A 21048-nucleotide genomic window follows, 5' to 3' on the forward strand; every position below is an offset into this window, starting at 1 on the left:
AGGTCTGTTTTTTTACTGTGGGTTCTTTATAGGCAGCCAAACCTTAGTTCTGACTGCCAATGAGGGGCATCTTCTGTCTACATTTTGTTGTTCTTATGATACTTGTTTGGTTAGTATTTTACAGGTTAGGGGTAACTCTTTTTATCAATTTGTCAACTGTTGATATAGAAGAGGATGGCATTGTAGCAGGAAAGACATGTAAAGGGTATATATAATTTGCAATAAATAGTTTGCTGCTGAATGAGAACTATGAGAACTAAACACAGGAAATCTATTGTCCTATTATAATACATATAAACATATAAAAGCAGTTACAAATTACATTTTGAGAGAGTTTTGGTTGTGCTTGTAGTTGATCTGTGATAGAGCCAGGATGGAGGTGTGCATCCATCCTTGTGCTCCTTGATGTCATAGCCACTTTTGATGCTGTCAACCACAGCACCTTTTTGAACTGATTCCTGAGCTGCGAACTGAGGACACTTTTTCTGGAGCTGGTTCCAGTCAATGCTAATTGGGGAGGAGAGATCATTCTCATGACCTCTCCTTTGGGCAGTGCCCCAGAGTTCTACTCATTGTCTTCTTGTATTTAACATTTACATGAAACTACTGGGTGAGGTCATCTGCCAGTTTGTAGTTCAGTATCATAAGCATGCTGTTCATACCCATTTATCTTTTGGATCCAGGCCAGCCAAGTGAGACTGTCAAGTTTCTGCCCTTGTACCAGGAGATGGTATAAGTTTAGATCAGGAAGAATTGTTTCAGACTCAGTCTTACCAAGACCAAGTAGGTGTGGGTGTTGGGCCACTGAGATCTTCGTTGCATTCTACAAATCTGGGGTATCTAACCTTGGATAGAATTGCAATTTCCATTCAAGAGTGATGCAAAATTTTGGAGTCTCCTTAAATGCATAGCTCCTGCTCAATTTGCAAGGGCAACTATGATCAGGGGTGCCTTTGCAGAGCTGATACCTTTCCTAGATTTGGGGACCTTCAGGCAGTCATTCATGCCGTGATAGTCTCATAGCTTTACTACTGCAATGAGACTACTGAGGCTGCCCTTGAAGACCACCAGAATCTTCAGCTAGTCCATACTTGGTATGTGTATGTAATACCTCTTTTCATGAGTTGTACTGGTATGCGGGATTGATCTGGGGTGATGGGAAGAGATGTTGCCTAGGGAACAATCAGACAAGAGAGGGAAGAGCCCAAAGTTGCTCAATAGTCAGACTGTCCTAATTTATCAGACTGTTAAAAGTGATGGCAGGAGATTTGTACCTTCAGACTTGCAAGATTCCCTTAATGTAGCCTTATATTGGTGTAAAATGAGCTCATCAGGCCATTTTTTCTATCTGGTTTATCTGGGAGGGCTGACACCTGGTTGCCAGTTAGCTTCCAGATGTGATTCAAGATGCTGATTATTACCTATACGTAGCATAAAGTCTGTTAGCATAAGTGAGGGACCACTTATCTTTCCAGATGATTTGAAATGGCAGAGTTGGCACAATTAAATATATATATTATACCAGTATCCTGGAAGTGCATCTTCTCTGTAACAGCTCCTGTACTCTGAAATGAGATTCTCCCTGAGATCTGGATGGCGCTCACTGGTGACCTGAAGAGTCTTGAAAACCTGGGCCTTCTCTCAAGCCTTTAGTAAAGTTGAGCACAGAATGAATAAGCTTCCTTTGATTCTCTTTTCCATTCTATTCCAGTTATTACTGAATGGCATCACAGTATATTCAAAATATCTGGAGTGGGATAGATGGGTTTGCAATGCTATTCCTTATTTCTAGTCTTTATATCAATACAGAATCCAACTTGCCACATACTATGACATTATAGTTTTATGGCATTATTGGGCATCCCAATAAATGTATGCTTCAAAACAAGCAATTGTAATTCTACTGAGGTTGTAGTAATAAAGAAATAAAATCTTAGTTCTGCAAACTTTATTGACAAATGTAATAGGAGATGCTGCCAGAGAGATTAAGCACCAAATGACTCTCTGCTGTAAATCTGTTTCCAATTCGGACGCTGATACAGGTATCCTGCTGTAATTGAAGCCCCTGGGAACTGATCAATGGCAGAGTTATATGACTGATGTTTTAGATGTTTATTCCTACTTGAGGAAAAACACTTCATAGCATCCTGCCCTCAAATTACACCCTGCCCAGATCTCAACACAGAGATAAGGACAATCTCTCTCTCTCTCTCTCTCTCTCTCTCTCTCTCTCTCTCTCCCTCCCTCTCTCCCTCTCTCCCTCTCCCTCTCCCTCTCCCTCTCCCCCTCCCCCTCCCCTCCCCCTCTCTCCCTCTCTCCCTCTCTCCCTCTCTCCCTCTCTCCCTCTCTTTCTCTCTTTCTCTCTCTCTTGCATTCCACTCCAGTTTAAAAGCAAATCTTGACACTGGAAAGTAGCAATGCTTATTTTCTTTTTTGCTCATTTCCTTCCCTTGTCAAAATAAACTTTGCCACTAGAGAGCAGTAGGACTCCATGCATTCACTTGAATAGTACTTATTCCTTGAGACAAATTTATGATAAGATAATGGGCATTGTGAACTCCATCCCTAAGGTTACAAAGAAAGATATGACTTTTGCTATGTAGAAATTGGCTTTTTCCTTTTCATCCTTTACCTGGAAAGGCAAAAGGGAGATTCTTTGGGTAATGGTTGCTTTTAGTGGTTTCCATTTAAATGGAAGTAATGTTTTTCATGCTATATGATAGGAACAAGGTTACCTGAAATCCCAGGATCCAGCTTAGTTAAGACAGAGAACCTGGCTTTGGTTCTTACAGTCAATGTCAAGGAATAGTTTAAACCAAAGAAGCACTTTCATTGTCTCATACTAGCAGCCCCTTCTGAACCACAGAGCATTTGCTTCCCTCCTGGAATATATTTCCCTCACCTCTTCTGGGTCCTTGTTGTAAAAATACCCTGCCATCCCACTATGTTTACATGGTGTCCTTTTTCAGAAAGGCACGGTCTGGTTCCTTTCAACTTCATGAGTTCTTCCTCTATCACTTTAATCAGTTTTGAATATTCTTTATTGCCTGTGCTATAAAATGCACTCCAGCAATGCTGAGTATATGTAGATTCAAACCAGCCATCTATTCAGCTGGATTAACTTTAGTACAGTAGATTGCTTCATCTTTGCCAATTCATTCAAAGTCTCTTTCCCAAGGCTCTCATGGTGCATCAGTGCCACCATGATTCAGGTTAAATGTGTGATAACCCAGAAATTACAGTGCATTATACTATTGAGCACTTTTGCTGACATGGCTCTTTATAGTCCCTAAACATAATTTCAGCTATAAATTCTAGAAAATAATTAAGTAAGGGCTTTGTTATAGGAGGAACTGTATAGTTCATTTAGCAGCTGCCACTGTCATCAGACTGATAATAAATCCCACCTGGGTTCTATCATCCACAAAATCCTCTACCTGGGGCTGAATTTATAAGGTACTTGGATCAGAAATAATTCAAATGTGCTGGCTTTCCCTCCCCCCCCCGCCACTTTTCAGGAGATGGTACTGGTGATTTTGCCAACAAGGAAGTCACACAGATGCTGTATGAGGAATACCCTGCCTCAGATGGGTCAAAAGACCTGCAAAGTTGTTGTTAACTGTAACACTCTATCCAACAGCATTTGGGGTTTTTTTAGCAGCAGTGCTTCCATCTTCATAGTGGACATGGTTAGAGGTGAACATGTGCCAAAATCAGCAACTGAAAATCTCAGATGAAGCATTGGTGCTGACATCATGTCTTGTGTCTGGAGGCTGTGGGGGCTCGAAAGAGGAACAACAGGCAACTCTGGCAAACTGAGTGGCTTTAGGTTTTGGGGTCACCTGGATCTTGGAATTTACTTTATTTAGCTCTTGATGGGGTGGAGCTGCCCCAGATGACCCAGTGTGCAGTTTGAGAGTTCTTCTGGATTCAAAAGTCTTGCTTGATAAAAAATGTAGTAATTGTTGAAGGCCTTTCCACAACTTCAGGTTATATGCCAAGCGTGCCCATTCCAGGATCAGGATATCTTATTTTAGTCATCTCCTGCATGGACTACTGTAATGTGGATTGGCCCACTCCTCAATATTCTATTTTTGACAAAATATCTTCTATGATCGTATGTACTGTTCTGGGTTTCTATGTCCTACTAAAGTTTTAATTGAATCTGCACATCTTGATAAGCCATCCTGATAAGTAATTTAAGAAATGGATTGTAGTTTACCAACCAGAATGGCTAACTTCATCCAACATGTTTACTATGTTCTACAAGTCCTATAACGTTTATTGGTAGAAATAGTTGGAAAATATAGAATTTTGCTTAGTGGAACTTTCCTGCATAATTTTCTCTGACTTTGGGCAGAGAGGAAGAGAGGCAGGAAATTCCTGTAATCTCCCCCACCACCACATTGTTAATGTAAGCTGTTTTTCATTGTGCACCTACAGAATTGCAAAAATCTATACAATATTTATTTGTAAGCCTGCATTAAAAATGCATAGCCGCGTAGTTGCATGTGTATTTACCAGGTTAATAAAAATAAATCTAAAATGGAATATGCTACCCTACTTTTTTCAAAGTGCGTAGCTTTACAGTGGCTTGTGCTGACATTATGAAAACAAATGCGTTAGAAATGACCACCCTTTGTTACACAAAAGCAACATTATGCACTAGAGCGAGACACTTGATCATATTACAGATATATACTAGATACGGTGCCTAATTCATTACTGTGTACTCATCAAGCAATAATTGAGTTTGGAAAGCATAACTACAGTGGTGTCTAAAAGCTCTGAGGCAACTTTGCTTATGTTTCTAATTTCTTGAATTTCCCAGTATCAAGGGTTTTGTTTTGTTTTTTGCCACCAAGGGTGCATGGTTAGTATTAGAGGCACTTCACTTGCTTGTTTGGAACATGTGTTTATTTGTATACTATTATTAAACTACATCAATGAACAGTAACTAACAAAGTAATTTTGTAAGGATATTTAGGAAAGTGTCCCAGTAAATGGAATTAATATAGGTTTGTCTTTGTTCAAAAACAACTGTTTGAAAAAGCACTACACACTTTGAAAAAGCAGTTTTCCTTTTAAAATTTGATCTTATCCCTAACTGGCTAAAAGTCTGACTTATTTAACTATATGTTCAGATTAACACAGATGAAATCATAAAACCTTATAGAAACCTGTCATTTTAAAGACAAGAGCTGTAGTGTCACAGTAGTTAGAATGGCCGGCTGCCTGCAGTTTGGCAGTTCGATTTTCACTGGCTCAAGGTTGATTCAGTCTTCCATCCTTTCAAGTTCAGTAAAATGAGGACCCAGATTGTTGGGGGCAATATGGTGACTTTGTAAACTGCTTAGAGAGGGCTGTAAAGCACTGTGAAGCAGTATATAAGTCTAAGTGTTATTGCTATCATAATGAAACTGGATACAGAAAACGTTTAGCTAAAAGAAAATGCAAAAAGTAGTCTTCATTAAGAAATAAATTGTGTAATCCTTGATATACTAAAAAGTCATATATAGATCCAATAGTACAGGGGTCCCCAACCCCCGGGCCATGGTCTGCTACCGGGCCTTGAGCCATTCAGAACAAGGCTGCAGAAGTGGTGGGTGAGCATGTATGCATCCCCGCTTGCATGAGCAGCAGGCGAGTGCATGCGCTTCATTTCCATGAGCAGTATGAATGAGCGCCCACTGCTCACATAGATGGAGTTGTGCCCATGCGCAATTGCCCGGCACTTGTGCAGAACCATCCCCTCTTCCTCTCCCTTTCGGTCCACAAAACCAGAAATGTTGGGAAACTCTGCAATAGTATTTTTCTCTTTTAAAAATGTACACAAAATCCTGTGGTAATAAATTGTTTAGGCATAAGAGAGCTCATGTAAAATTAAAATAAATATTATTGAGAAGATTTCAATATGACAGTGTAAATACCAAATTTATGGGTGGTAATTTCACTCATAAATTAGCATTTTACCTTCATGACTAAATTTTAATCTCAAACCCAAATGTTTATTGTGCTTATTCATTCAGTTAGATTATACAGGGAATAGAAGAATATATCCTTTAGTGTTGGCTCAAATTTTTGTAGAAATCATATTTTTAATCAATGTGGAATTATTATAATGTATATGCTTATAGGAAGTCCTAAATTTAAGAGCATTTGTTTAGTAATTTTTGAATTATGATAATGCTAAATGAAGAGATTTACAACTGGCCTTTGCTTGCAGGACCCATTCAATTACTTGATCGTAATCTGGGGGTTTGGCAGTTGCACTTACAACCAGTTTGCCAAATGCCCTTGCAATCATATGATTGCCATTTGAAATCTTCCTTGCCAGCTTTTCCAGAAAGTCAGTAGCCAAATGTGCACTTCCGTGCACCCACCTTGACTTGGTGCTTCTTGTGCATCCGTACACCCCTATACACTCTTCCTGACTTGTACCAGACCCCAGCACATCCTTCCCAACTTGTAGAGCACTTCTTGCACATCTCTACACATCCTGTGCATACTTCCTGACCTGTGCCACACCCCCATGCACCCTTCCTGATCTGTGCCGCATCCCATGCATACTCCCCAAACTGCACACCTCTCATGAACCCTCTAAACTCCCTCCCAAGTCTTTCCCTCACCGTCTCCCTTTCCCACTTACCTGCTTGCTGGCCTGGGATTTCCAACTTCCCAATAGGTTCCCCACAGATTTCAATTGTGGGAAGCTGACAGGAAGTTGGGTCATCTTCCATGGGACCATGGGATTCAGTTAACAATGGGACTGCAGGGATTGTTGTCATTAATTGATGGCAAGCTTTACAACTACATTACTTAGCAATGTAAATCTCAGTCCCAATTATCATAAGTCAAAGACTACTTGTATTGTGTCTTTAATGTTCAATATTAACCATATACTGTCTCTGAATATTGACTATTGTGTAAATGTCTGAAATTGTCACAATAAAGGAAATCACAATCCACTAGTTTCTAGGTTGTTTTTTTTTTCTGGCAGCCAGCAAACACTCTGCTGCCCATTGGGAGACCTAAAGAGAAATACACATAAAGACCTACGAAAAGAAAACACACACACACACACACACACACACACACACACACACACACATATTAGGATAGTTTAGTTTAGGATATATTAGGATATATATTAGGATAGATCCTAGCTGAAACTTTATTGAAAGAAGTGATGAGTACCATGTGACTCAACAGATAACTTTTTTCTATTTTAGTATTAATGGCTTTGCAGTTAGGAAACATATGGAAAGAAATTGTGTATAGATACTTTATTAATCAAAGATAATAGTAATAACACATTAGTTAACACATTAATTTTAAATGCCCTGTTATCTATGAGGGCTGTGTAGTAATTGTAAAAATAATAAAAGGCAACAACAACTCGAATTCTTGAACAGTTTTCCTAATGCACTGATATAAAAAAATAGAGATTTACATTATTTCTTTTAGGAAGAAATACAGGTAGCTATTCAAGAAAAAGAGTTTGACTGAATGAGCCACAGTAACATCTCACCCATTTCCTAGTTTCAAAAGAAGAAAATATATGTAGCTCAGGATGAATTTAAGCAATGCAGATGTTTAATTAATCAAGTAGGTAACATTATCTGGGACAGCACTGATGATATTATCTAGCTGAGTAATGAAATGTCTGCAAGCTAACAACCAAACTCATGGAGCACCAAGGGCTCCACCATTTCCTAGTCATTCAAGTTACCTATTCTCAAGATTTAAATAGAACACAGCATAACCATAGTACAGAAAGGTGACTGTGAAAATTGACAGAACAGAATAAAAATGAACATCGAATATTCATTTGTTAAAGGCTATTATTTACAGAAAGACTCACAGTATTTTGACTAGTCCTATACATAAGCTGCCTATGGTAAGATGGGTTTCTTCCAGTCCCTCAGCATCAAAACAGCTTGTATTGTGTCCTGCTTGCTTGCTGTGAATGTTCCTTTATTAAATGGAATAGGTGAATATGACAAGGATATTTTTCATATCATGTGCCAGTTAAGACCGTTATTTAACTGACCCGCTGAATTCATGAAGAGCAAAACTGGAGATTGGAGGAGGACTCAATGAAATTTTTGAGCATGTTATCTCTATTTCCATCTTTGCATATTTAGCACTAAGATGTAAAGAAGGATTCCAAGTACATTTGAAAATGAACATAATTAGAAGCCCCAGAGTCTTTTGGTATGCTCCTGAATTTTTAAAGGTCTGAAGTGGAGCTGGCATACGCAAAGACTTTTGGAGCAGGATTTTGCATGAGCCTTTTCTCTTTTGGCATATTTAGTAAAATGCTTGGATAGAGTTTAAGTTGTAATTTTTTTAGTGTATTATTTTAATACCAGGCTTGGAAATATTGCATAAAGGATCTCCAGATTTCACTTATAATAGGAACATAGACTGAAAGATTCAAGATGACATAACTTTATTGCTTGTTCATTATACATGTCAGCTCAAAGAACGTTTAACATTTAAAGTTTAAAGAAAGGTTACTAATTGTGATAGACAAGTCTTGTTAACTATTTCAGGAAGACATAAATGCATAACATCATCTACCACTTCAGTCTTCCCTGTAAATATCCCCACAAAACGATTTAGAGCTTTGACTCTATTATTAACGCTAGTTGTTCTGCCTCAGCCAGTATAATGGGCAACATTACAGCTGCATTGTGTTTTCCCAGCAAACCTAATTAACCACTTGGTTTAGAATGATTTTTCCTCAGAAAGTGGCAAGTCATTATAAGACAGCAACAAGTTCAGAACTGTTTTCTGCACTATTGCATGGAATGGCTTTTATTTATTTGCTTGTTTTCTTCCCAAGCCATTATTTCAACTAAAACAAGACAAGGGGAGCATTAAAATCTGTTTGGAAAGATGAGAAAACGCATAAGGATTCCAGTCCTTAAGCATTTATTATCCTAACAAATAGGTAAAGATTTGGCAAATACAAAGGAAAATACAGAATAGATCTGCATGTCAGAGTTTTAATAAATGATGGCCCATTGGCCCAAATATAGATATATATGCATTTGTATGTATGAGTTATATTGGTCTCTTATATGATTCTATTTTGGGGTACATAAATAATGGCAAAACAAACAAATTTGTCTGCTGCCTAATAGAAGTAATCATGAAATCCATGAGCAGCTCTCTCTCTCTCTCTCTCTCTCTCTCTCTCTCTCTCTCTCTCTCTCTCTCTCTCTCTCTCTCTCTCTGTGCGTGTGTGTGTGTGTGTGTGTGTGTGATGAATAAGATAAAATTGTTGCTCTCGATTGTAATAATGTTGCAATAATCTTGTTGTAATAATATGATGCTATGTGAGGGACTATAGTTTCAAAACAAAACAACCCCCCAAAAAAACAAACAGAAAAACCTCTAAACTGTCTATTCACCATCACTATAATGCATACTGTATAAAAACATCTGAAGGTGTAATGATATCATAGTAGTAGTTTTGCAATCAGATATTTCCCCCAATATTTCTGATTATGGCTGAATGCTACCATAGCTGTTGGAATAGAATAGAAACAGATAAACCCTAAGCGATGTAGATAATCTCTAGAAATGTTATCTTAAAATGCAGCCAAGTTTGACCCAGGCTGTTTTGATTCATGATCTTACATCCAAAATGCACATGGAGTGAAATTATAAAAATTGTCCCTTGTAAAATGTCTGGCTATTGAAGTTTTTTTAAAAAACAACTGGGTACCTTGAAACATAATGACTTGCATAAGCTCAGGGACTGAGAGAAAGAGTTAGGATTTAATGCCAGTTGATCGAAAAAAACAGATACAATATGTAGCATTAAGAAAGAGAAACTCATCTTTGCTGTGGTTTAAAATAAACCAGTGAAAGCATGAAAAAACTGAATTAATTCTCAAATTTAGTTAACGTGATCAGATCCAATAGGTCTGAGACAATTTTGTACTTAGGTAAAGTTATGTAAAGATTCAAGATGGATACACTCAATTTGCACAAGTCCATGTATGTCTGAATACAATAACAATAACAACAACAACAGCAACAACAACAGCGCTGTCCGAAGACGTCTCCATGGTCATGTGGTCAGCATGACTAAATGCCGAAGGCGCACGGAGTGCTGTTACCTTCCCACCAAAGTGGTCCCTATTTTTCTACTTGAATTTTTTATGTGCTTTCAAACTGCTAGGTTGGCTGGGACAAGTAATGGAAGCTCACTCCGTTATGCAGTGCTAGGGATTCGAACCACTGAACTAACAACCTTCTGATTGACATGCTCAGCATTTTAGCCACTGAGCTACACATCCCTAGATTTATCTATAGTATTGCAGTAAATATTCTTAAATTATAGTTAAAAGTTGTCTTTGCTTGAGAATTGTTTTGTTGATATGTGCCATTTTGCAGCTCAAAACATTTACTGTTGCTTAACCTACAAGAAAAATGTTGTGTTCATTCCAGAGATAAGTTCTGGTTCAGATTTAAGTGAAGAAGAATGTTTCTCGAGCATGAAACTGATCAGTCACCACTAAAATTTACAAGAGTGCAACAATGTTAACTGATGAGAATTATATCCATATAAAATAAAGCTAATAATGCCTTTTAATTTAACTTCTATTAAATACATTATAGCAGTGGACAGATATATAGTTGTAGATGTAGATACAGATACAGAAAAATACATATGCATGTACATGTATGTGTAAATATTCATGTATGCATGAATTCTATATCTTTGTAGGGTATATGCCAGTGAACAAACAAATGAGTATAGAGAAGAAAGATAATAAAAATGTACAATTCGTAAAGAAAAAATCTGTTTAAAATAAGAACAGAGCATTAGTGGAAAACCGTAGAAATGGAATAGTTTACTACAAAGATGTTCTTGTTCCTTTTCTAGCCTCCAGCCTTTTTCTTAACATATTACTTAAATGAGGTTTAGAGGAGTTTAAGAATTTCAGTTAGTGCCTGCCCATATAATTTATATAAATAATATTCAGGATTCTTTTTTAGAAAAATCCCAGCAGACTGATTTTGTTTTTCCTCAGGGTGCTTGAAATATTCTGTGAATCTGCTTCTGTATTAGATCACGAGAATATATTTCTGCATCTTGTCATTCAATTTATTCTAATATTTTTTATTCTTCCTTGTTCAGGATGTAAACTAGTTACAAACTTCTCAACCCATTTTGCAAATTCCTTCTGTACATTTCTTTTTTTAATCTCTGTTTATGCAGCATGCACTAAAATATACATTCTTTTTATTGAGAACATTTTTTTCAGTTTAGTTTGCCTAAACATTTTCAGGCCTCAATATATGAAAATAATATAATGTTTCTCCTTCCCTATATGCTAAAACATTTAAGAATGCTTTTCTAGGGTTTATAGTGTCTTTAAGAAAATCAGTTAATTAAAAAGTATAGATAATCCTCTCTTTACAAACACAATTGCAATTTCATTCTACATGGTCATAATTCTGAATTCATTCTCCTGAATAGGCGTTTTTTGTTGTGAACTGGCAAAAAAAAAAAAAAGCCAGAAAATGTAAAAAAGGTGATAAATTGGTCATATGACTGTGAGATGCTGCATCTGGTCATAAATAGAAGCTGGTTGCCAAGCCCCTGAAATGCAGTTACATAACTGTAAGGAGTGGGTAGAAGCATGACATTTTATGATTACTGAAAGTATTTTAGAGATTGTAAAGTACCCTTTTTGAGGCTGTCGAAACTTCAAACAGTCATTAAATGACTGATTGTAAATTAAGGATTACTTGTATATAATTTAGTACTAAGAGTTCTAGCAAGCATATCAAATACCTATTTACTACATAATCAGTTCAACAACAGCTTTCACCGAGAGATATGTAAAACTGACCCATTTGATAATGAAGCTCTTCACAGAATTCTGGAACATCCTGATCCCCCTCTGGAGCATGGTATTTTAGAGACTGTTGGTTTTACTGTTTCTGGAAGCAAATTCTGTGAATTGGAACTAGTTTAAAGTGTTCTGCTCATGTTAATTGAAATTAAATCTCCAAGTAAATCTCAAATTTATGAAGTGAGTGTAAAGTATTTTTAAAACTGCTGTTATTTTTTCTAATCAAGCATAAAAATGTTTAGTATGACAAATGTGTGTATGTTAACTAGTGGTTAATATACAGGTGCCTACCCAAGTGTGGTTGTGCTGCATATTTCCAAGCCCAATAGATGATTGGCTACATATCCAGTCTGGTGTCATATATGTCATATATAAGGAAAACAATAGGTTAGAGTTTTGTTGTTCTTTGAGTATGATGTAGATCTTATAGGTAGAAGACATATGCTTGCTAATGACCTTCCTCTGGGTGCAGAGATTTACTGCTAACACTACTGCTAACCCTATCACAAAAGGTTTAAAGGTATTCCCAACTCTGTTGGTGCTTTTCTGGCACAAAAAGAGATGAAACACATAATACACAACACATTTGTCAGTACCTCAGGACATCATGCATTGAGAAACATTTACAGATAAGCACACTAGCACAAATGTTCTGACAATTTTGATGACCTGCTTGACCCATTGCAAGTTTTGGGAGAAAGGGAATTCTGACTAATGCTTGCAGATATTTCTGCTCAATTCTTTTTAAAAAAATATTTTTATAGAGGACAAAGCCCACGTGCTTGTTAAAAATTTTACTTTAAGAGTTTGTAAGTATAGCACAGTACAGATTGGGACACTGGCAGTAGAAGTTGTTTAAGCCAAACACATGTTTCAAATATCCATGATTAATCAAATTGGTATTAGATGTCATGTATGTAGTTTTTGATGCTAAATAAATTACAAAAAATACTATATTTTTATTAGAATTAATCCTATATATGTGTGTGTATGTATGTGTATCCATCCATCCATTCCCTATCTGTCTGTCTGTCTGTCTGTCTGTCTGTCTATCTATCTATCGATCGATCGATCGATCGATAGATAGATAGATAGATAGATAGATAGATAATCTAGCAAGCTATCGACACACACACACACACATTTGTAATCTGTCTCTAAGAAGAGATTGTATGTTTTTATTGGATCAAAATAGACTTTCAGAATCTGAGATTGGTAGATATAATTAGATTGTTTCTTACTTTGTTAATATTGTTCTTGAAACATTGTGTTGCAAAATGAGGCAAGGGCTCCAAATGAGGCCTATTTTTATACCCAATCATAAATGGAAACTTCTGTTAAAACTTCCAATTTTAAATAGTAATGAACTTTTATGCCACTTAATCATGTTGTTGATTTACTTTAAGACTTAAATTATCCTTGCCAATATTATTTCCTGATTCTTATTGTTATACGTTTGCTGTTTGGGTGACACATTATATGTTTGTCCTTCTAGCTGCTGAATTTATTTAGATGATTTTGAATGTTTATTCTACCATCTGTCAGATTCAGTCTGTCCACTGTTCTTGTAAAACTGAAGCTTGTAAGACTGAAGAGATTGCAATTTGCTTGGGTGAAAATTGGAGTACAACAAAATAAGTATCAAAATTTTGAAACAGATCATGCACTAATATTTCAACATATTGCACTTAATAAATATACCTTTTACTAAAAATATTAGTAAATCCACAAAAGTGTCATGTGTGTCCATAGTTGTTGACACCAATCATTTATGGTATATTTATAAGACTTGGCAGGAGGGATTTCTATTTTGTCACAGGGAATTAATTGTGGCTAATTTTCCAAAATGAATGTACTTGCATAGTGTAATGAGTAGGAATGATGCGCCTCACAGCTTTGAAGTGGTATTAGGCAGTGTGTGTTCTAGCATTTACACTACACTTTGCTTTCTGCTACTTTCTGTGCCCTAAACTAAGGAGGGGGCATAACAATCGTAACACAAAGAAGATACAAGGAATAGGGTTTATTTTTACCTCTTTTGTTCCTTTTAGTAAATCAAGATTATATTTTTCTGAAATCTTTTGCATTCTAAATAAACTGAATGGTTCTGCTCTATAGAGTTCCATACACAGACCTATCCAAGTGGTTCTTTTATTCTCCCTTTTCTCCTTCATATATTGTACAATCCATTCTCCCAGTTCCAATGACAATTCATTAGGCATTGGCTTTAAAGCCCAGTACGTCTTTCCTAGCTACCTTTTAATGTTCAGTAGACAAGAATATTAATAGTGAATTAATTAATTTTTTTCAATGAAAGACTTGAACATTTTCCCCTCTAAGTACTGTATGTTTCCATGACTAAGTTGTAACTATACATAGTAGAAACAAATCTGGTAGCAAGCTAGCTTTGTAGATGAAAGCATATACAAATAATTACAGGTTACATAGTTTCTTCAGCTAATGAGCTAACTGTGGAGAACTTCAGATAGTTTCTGGTTGCTGAGTGAGAAAAGCATTAACATAATTATTCTTTCTGCACTCAGAGGAGGAAAGGCAGATATATTGTCTAGCAATAGCAATAGCAATAGCACTTAGACTTATATACCACTCCATTGTGCTTTACCGCCCTCTCTGAGCGATTTACAACTTCAGCATATTGCCCCCAACAATCTGGTTCCTCATTTTCCCAATCTCGGAAGGATGGAATACTAAGTCAATCTTGAGCTGATCAGGATTGAACTCCCAGCCTTTGGCAGAGTTAGCCTGCAATATTGTATTCTAACCATTGCGCCCCATGGCTCTTGTGAATGAATAGATGGATGAATTAGAGTTACAACTTTTCTAACTTGTTGCAGTTTGGTTTGTAACAAGCCTGATACTTCCAATAACATAATAACCAAATGGCTCCAAATAGCCATTTCCTCATTTTGATTATTATAGGTCAATAACTGATACTGAACTATAAATAAGCATAGGCCAGGCAGGGCACAAAGTACTGTCCTAAATATGTCATAAGACATATAACTCTCTTTGACAGAGGTAGGGAGAAGAAGCTTTGTAAGCTGAGGACAACCTCCTAGTCCAGTTGCCTTTTAAAAAAGCACCTTTGAGATAGTCTACATTTTTTTTTACAACCTGAGAAATTGAAATTACTTGTAAATTTACTTTTGTAAATTCCTACATTCCCAGGAGTAAGAGGTGAAGCCTTGTCCTCTGGTGATATCATTAATCCGTTTCATTAATATAACAATGATAAGCTTGAAATGTCCAAAAAATTAAGTAAAACAAGTTTGCTTATTAACTTCTTTACTTTTTGATTCTTGTTTTTCTTTTCTGATGCTGTCACATTTGCTCCCTTATATTTTAAAATAGAATAGGTGTAATATTTTGGAATTTTATTGAATGGTTTCTTTTAGGAGAAGGAAAAATTGTATGTGGAACTGAAACACATTTTAGCTCGTCAGCCTGGGCCAGAAGCAGCAGAACAATTACAGCTGTATCGACACACACTGAGGGAGAAGACAAAACAGCTTAAAGTAAGAAGCTTGGGTTTGTTTTTTTTCAAACTCCTTGTAAATAAAGCATAGGTGATTTCTCTTAGCCTTCTAATTAATAAATGATGAAGCTTAGATTTTTGTAATTTACAAAAACATTCAGAGGTTGGGCTGAACATGTTAATTCATAGTGTATGCTAGAAGAATATTGCTATTTTTCTACTTTTTTGTTACAGCCTCATAAGAAATACTGTGTCACTGTTTTGATCTTACTAAAGGTATTTGAGTTCAAATCAGAAATTCCAATCTCAAAACAAAATAATTTCAGTTCAGAACACTTTTGTTAACCAGATCTTCTACCCAAAAGAGAGGGTCTTTCAGGCTGTTGCACAACTTGAAGAAAGATGTATAACATAATGAACTTTGTTTTCAATATAAGTAGGATTTACTTTTATTACACAGCAGTATTTGTAATGACTTCTTAGTTTTCCTACAACTTCCTTGCCAGATGTTCCTGGATTCTTGAATACTTGGTTAAGGTTTTTTTTACCCCAGCCTTGCCTGGGAGAAGCCTAATATTAAAAAGAAGAGATTCTGGTGACAATCAAGATGGTGACGTACCTTTATGTCTTGATTGTAGGATTTTAGGAAATGTCTAGATGTAAATAGTTGAAAGCTGAATACTTCTAGCTTCATCTTTGGTCTGATCCAAATTTCTCTTGCAGTCCTAATTTCTTCAGTTTAACAAAAATCCATAAAAGTAAAGAAGGTTTTGAATAATATTAGTGAATCACATTAAAGACAATTTTAAATAAATATTGATGAAGATTTACATTGGTTTGTTGGAGTTTTCATCTTATATACAGGAGGAAAAGACAGCATTAACTCAATTAACAAAAAGCTTGTATGGAAATTTCATAATTGTGTCAAGAGTACCATTTTGTGAAATGTTTATCAGATTAAGATATGAAAAACTAATAAATCATTGCTGTAAATGTAGATCCTTCTATGGCAATTGGAGACAATGCTAGAATTTTATATGCCCTTCAATTTTCTTTTCATTTTAATTTCCTAGTAAACCAGTCAAACTATTTTTCTTCTGTTTATAACTAGTTTGCAGAAAACGTCTAAGGGACAGACAGTGATTAGAGATCCCATCCAAACTCTACTTTCTATGATTCAATGTAAAACAATAAAGAGCCAGATTAAAATATTGTAAAAAAGCAGATGTTGACAATGAATAGTAATGAGTTTATTAAGAAATTATCTCATATCTTAAGGCTTTTCTAAACAGGATGGCCAAAGTTAGGAGCGAGTGAGCATCTCTAAGGGAGTAATTTTATAGAGTGGGTTAAGTATAGAAATAACCATCATTTTCTCTTTTCCCTTTTTCATTTCTCCCAATCTATTGGTGTAGGCAGCATTCCCTGCATAAGGTTGTCTGCGTAAGACAATCAAGGTTCTCCTTGTTCCAAGGATGGATTTGTGTCACATTTTTAAAAAACTTGAAATAACATAAAAGCAAATCACTGATTTGGTGCACTATAATAGGTTTTGTTTTAACTTTTTAAGGTTTTATCTTCTGAGCTGAATATGTATGAATCACAGAGTCAAGAATACAAATACGAGATTGAAAGACTTGCAAATGAACTTCTGAATATAAAGAAGAAATACCTCACTCAAAAACGCAAGGAGCAGGAAAACAGGTAAGAAGTATTAGTAATTGTAGTAAGAACAGTTGCAAGAATAGCATTTAATGAAAAATGACTAGTTGAACTCTGATAGTGACAGCACTTTTCAAGTTACCTATTTGGAACAGGTAACACATATTCCCAGGATTAGATAATTGAGATTGGCCACAACTGGAATTTTATGTTATTTTAAGTGAAATGCCCCACTTCCCTCTCTCTGTTTCTAATCTGTTTATTTGTTTTGTCATGCTCCAAATTATAATACCATTATATATAGTATCTGTATTGACGAGAATGTACTTATATTTGGTCTTCTGAATTTTTATGCATCTACAGAATTCACTTGTGGCATAAGACTAAGAAACCTTTTAACCTTTTATATAGTTTTGCTGCTACTGAGTTTTCACCAAATGAAAGTATTACAAAAAGTAGACTATTCTTCCAAAATGTTCTCTGCTGAGAATATTTCTTTTTTCTGCTTTACCAATTTAGTTCAAACTAAGAGTATAAGATAAATATTACAATGTGATAGAAACCATAGAACTTTGCTGATGCACTCTGGAACTGTTGTGATAACCAGAACAGGTGGTTTCAAAATGTGTGAATCGGACTTGATTTGTTTCTTCATGAAAATTAAAGAGGGGCAAAGAATGTTGGCTGGCGGGCGATCAAAGATTTGCCTTTTCTTCCATTGCTGAGGATTAATTTTACTGCATAATAAGAAAGAGCCGAGGTGGTGCAGTGGTTAGAGTGCAGTACTGCAAGCTACTTCAGCTGACTGCTAGTTGCAGTTCAGCAATTCAAATCTAACCGGCTCAAGGTTGACTCAGCCTTCCATCTTTCCGAGGTGGGTAAAATGAAGACCCAGATTGTTGGGGGCAATATGCGGACTCTGTAAACCGCTTAGAGAGGGCTGTAAAAAGCACTATGAAGTGGTATATAAGTCTAAGTGCTATTGCTATAATTTCATGAGTTTACAGTAGTTTTTTAAAAATATTGCACCAGTTTTCAGATAGAAATAGCAAGATAAAGTAATAGAGATGTCTCCATTGTATATCACTAATGCAACAACTGCCTTATACAATTTAATTGACCACCTATAAAGATTTGGCTTGGACATGCATGTGTATATTATACACGAGTAGTCTCTAATTTTTTAATGTTATGCAAGTTTATTTAAAATCATGATAGACATTTTGGCTCTTAGGAAGTGATCTTATTATTGGAACATTATCAATTGCAGAAAACAATATAGGTATTTTTTAACTTAGCTAGCTGCGTGTTGAATTCAGATTTAGTCGCACAGCTTTTATATTAAGGTCATATAATTTTTCATTGGTTTAATGAATTTCATGGAACATTCTGTAGCATTTGTGCAGTCATGCATCTTTGTGCACAAAAATTGGTTCCTTACATTGCTCTACTTAGTACTCATTAAATGGCTGAATAAACATTCAAATTGTTTTTTTCCCTTTAGCTGGTAAATTTAAGCAGTGTTTATTCATCCTATGGTACATATTCTGGAGAACATAACAGTTTAGAGTTATATACATAGTCTCGGTTTTGTCTGAATGAACACATGAAATTAATATAAAATGTGTTATACATACACACACACACATTCCATTTTGCCTTTGATAATCAGTTGAAAAAAAATACTTATTTTGAAAAGTGGTATTAAGATTAGAATTTCTGAATTACAAAGTTTGCAATTAATTTACAATTATTCAGCTTCTAATGAGAAACGATTTCAAGGGGTTAACAGTAGGAGAGTGATTCATTTCCAATTTTTAATACATTTCAATCAGGAGTTACTTAATTAGATTCAAACAGATGTCTAATTGTGGGTGCTTAAAATATTGATGTATTTCATCAACATATTTTAAATGATCTTTTGATAGAATATTTGCCATTATGAATATACATTTTATTTCTTTATTTCCTTTCTCTTTTGTTTTTCTTCATCTCCAAGGGAAAAGGAAAAAGCCTTGAGTAACATAGAACATGACTTCGCAGGACAAAGAGCCAGAGTTCCACGCTTCACAGGAGGTGGTTTCCCGCTTAGCAATCCACCTCCCAAAATTGTGGCATAACTATAGCATCAAGACATAATGTCACATGTTATGGCATCCCTCTATAGTATATTGCTTTTTCATATATTATTTGCTTCTAAAGATCTCTGTGTTCTTTTATACAACTCTGGCACAGGCAAGTTCATGTGAATTGGAGTCTACCCATAAGAATTATACATCTTACTGTATTGATATCAGTGGAGTATGTTTTTTTAAAAAACAAAAATAACAGCAACATAATCTTATATTGCATTTTAAAAAATGCTTGAATTGGAAGTTAGTTCTCTTGAAGTCAATGGATTGCAAAAAATACACTGAGGATTGGATGTAATACATGCAGTTGTTTTAAAGCTTCACTGTTTCCAACTACCTCTTCTTGAATTTACATCCTAAAATCCCAGGAAAAATATTTACATTATTAATATCTTAAAAATTAAATTTTATAAACTTCATACAACAGCATTAAGTTATAGCAATGTAATCGCGTAATATGCAATAACAAAATTTATTAGGAAGATAGGAACCTGTGAGAAAGCTTGAAGAAACATTTAAAATTGCTTAGGAATGAAACTGTGTATGACTTTCTATACCTAAACTTCTTTACTTATGAGATTTTATCATTCAGTAGCAAGTCATATGATGGAATCACTGTATGAGGTGCTGAAATGTGCGTTAAAATAAACTGCTTTGAATGTGGCTTTGTGATGAAATGTTTCTTCCTGCCTTAGGGATGAAAATTAAATACAAAGAGAAATTATGATAAATATATATATATAAACCTATCTTTTGGAAAGGTCATTGCTTTGGAAGAATACAGAGTTAAATGTTAAAACTATTGTGGAGAATATTAACGTGCTTTATTCAGAGAAACAAATTACTTTAAAGTTAGGCATTAGATTAGTTCTAAAACAATAATTATTAAACCCTCCAAATTATGTATTTTACTTCCTGAAGAGTATTAGATAGCCTTGGGTATCTAAGATTTTGATAAATATAATTGTAACAATCTATTCAGTATATTTACTACTGTATAAGCAAAAGATGAACCATATAATTCTTGTACCCTGTTTCTAGGGATTAACAGATCCAGAAGGAAATATTCTCAATGCATAATTTATAACTTTTAGATTTAGTCCCATTAACATGATTTGAAATCATTTGGATTCAGCTTTTGCTTTTGAAGTGTCTAAATTATGTAGCTATGGAATGAATTTGCCCAATATTACATCCAAAATTTTGCTTGTAGGTATTTCTAGAAGAATATAAGTTAATATCTTTCCTTGTCTGGATTACTGGTGGTGGGGGCAAGGTAATAAAGGAAGTACACTATTCATCAGCAATTGTTAAGTTTGATCAGAATGAAAAACTGTAAGAATGCAATACATTTTATAAACATTGCTAAAATGGATAGCCATTCACGTTGTGTAAGCAATTGTTCAACAACAATAATAATATAAATGAAATAGCTAGTGTATCTTGACATGTCCATCCCTTCTTTTTGCCTTGATGATTGTGGTTGTGCATTTTAGTTCTTTTTCATCTCTTTATACTCTGTTGACAAACAAAACTACCGTGAGAATCTTCACTTTTTAAAGTCATCATCTTATAAACTCAGAACTATCATTTTTCTTCATGTTTTTATCATATTTGACTTATTTTAATGATATTAGCAAATTTGTAAAATGTGTTCTAATTTGGAAGAATATACTAATGTTTATGATTACATAGTGACAAAATAACGTAAAATCTAATAATGACTAATAATTTAATTTGGCATAAGTTTGTGTAGGCAAGATAACTTCTCATGCCATAGTAATATATTCTTAAAGTTCACAAGATTCTTTACTGCTTGCTCCAATATATTAATAGAAACACTGTGGCATTTATCCCTCAATTTATCTTATATAAA

The 21048-nt window shown here is 35.2% G+C and overlaps 1 protein-coding gene across 1 annotated transcript in view; it reads left to right on the plus strand.

The window, feature by feature from the left end:
- The window catches only part of CFAP58 (cilia and flagella associated protein 58), a 57743-nt gene extending 38583 nt beyond the window's left edge, over positions 1 to 19160 (plus strand). The window contains exons 16-18 of the mRNA XM_070946281.1: positions 15299 to 15418; positions 16949 to 17082; positions 19040 to 19160. Coding sequence (XP_070802382.1) covers positions 15299 to 15418; positions 16949 to 17082; positions 19040 to 19160 — 375 coding nt within the window. The remainder of the gene's footprint in view (positions 1 to 15298; positions 15419 to 16948; positions 17083 to 19039) is intronic.
- The last annotated feature ends 1888 nt before the right edge of the window (positions 19161 to 21048 follow it).

Source organism: Pituophis catenifer, unplaced genomic scaffold, assembly GCF_029215685.1.
Source record: "Pituophis catenifer annectens isolate HBS135680 unplaced genomic scaffold, rPitCat1.0.hap2 SCAF_6, whole genome shotgun sequence".
Taxonomy (NCBI): domain Eukaryota; kingdom Metazoa; phylum Chordata; class Lepidosauria; order Squamata; family Colubridae; genus Pituophis; species Pituophis catenifer.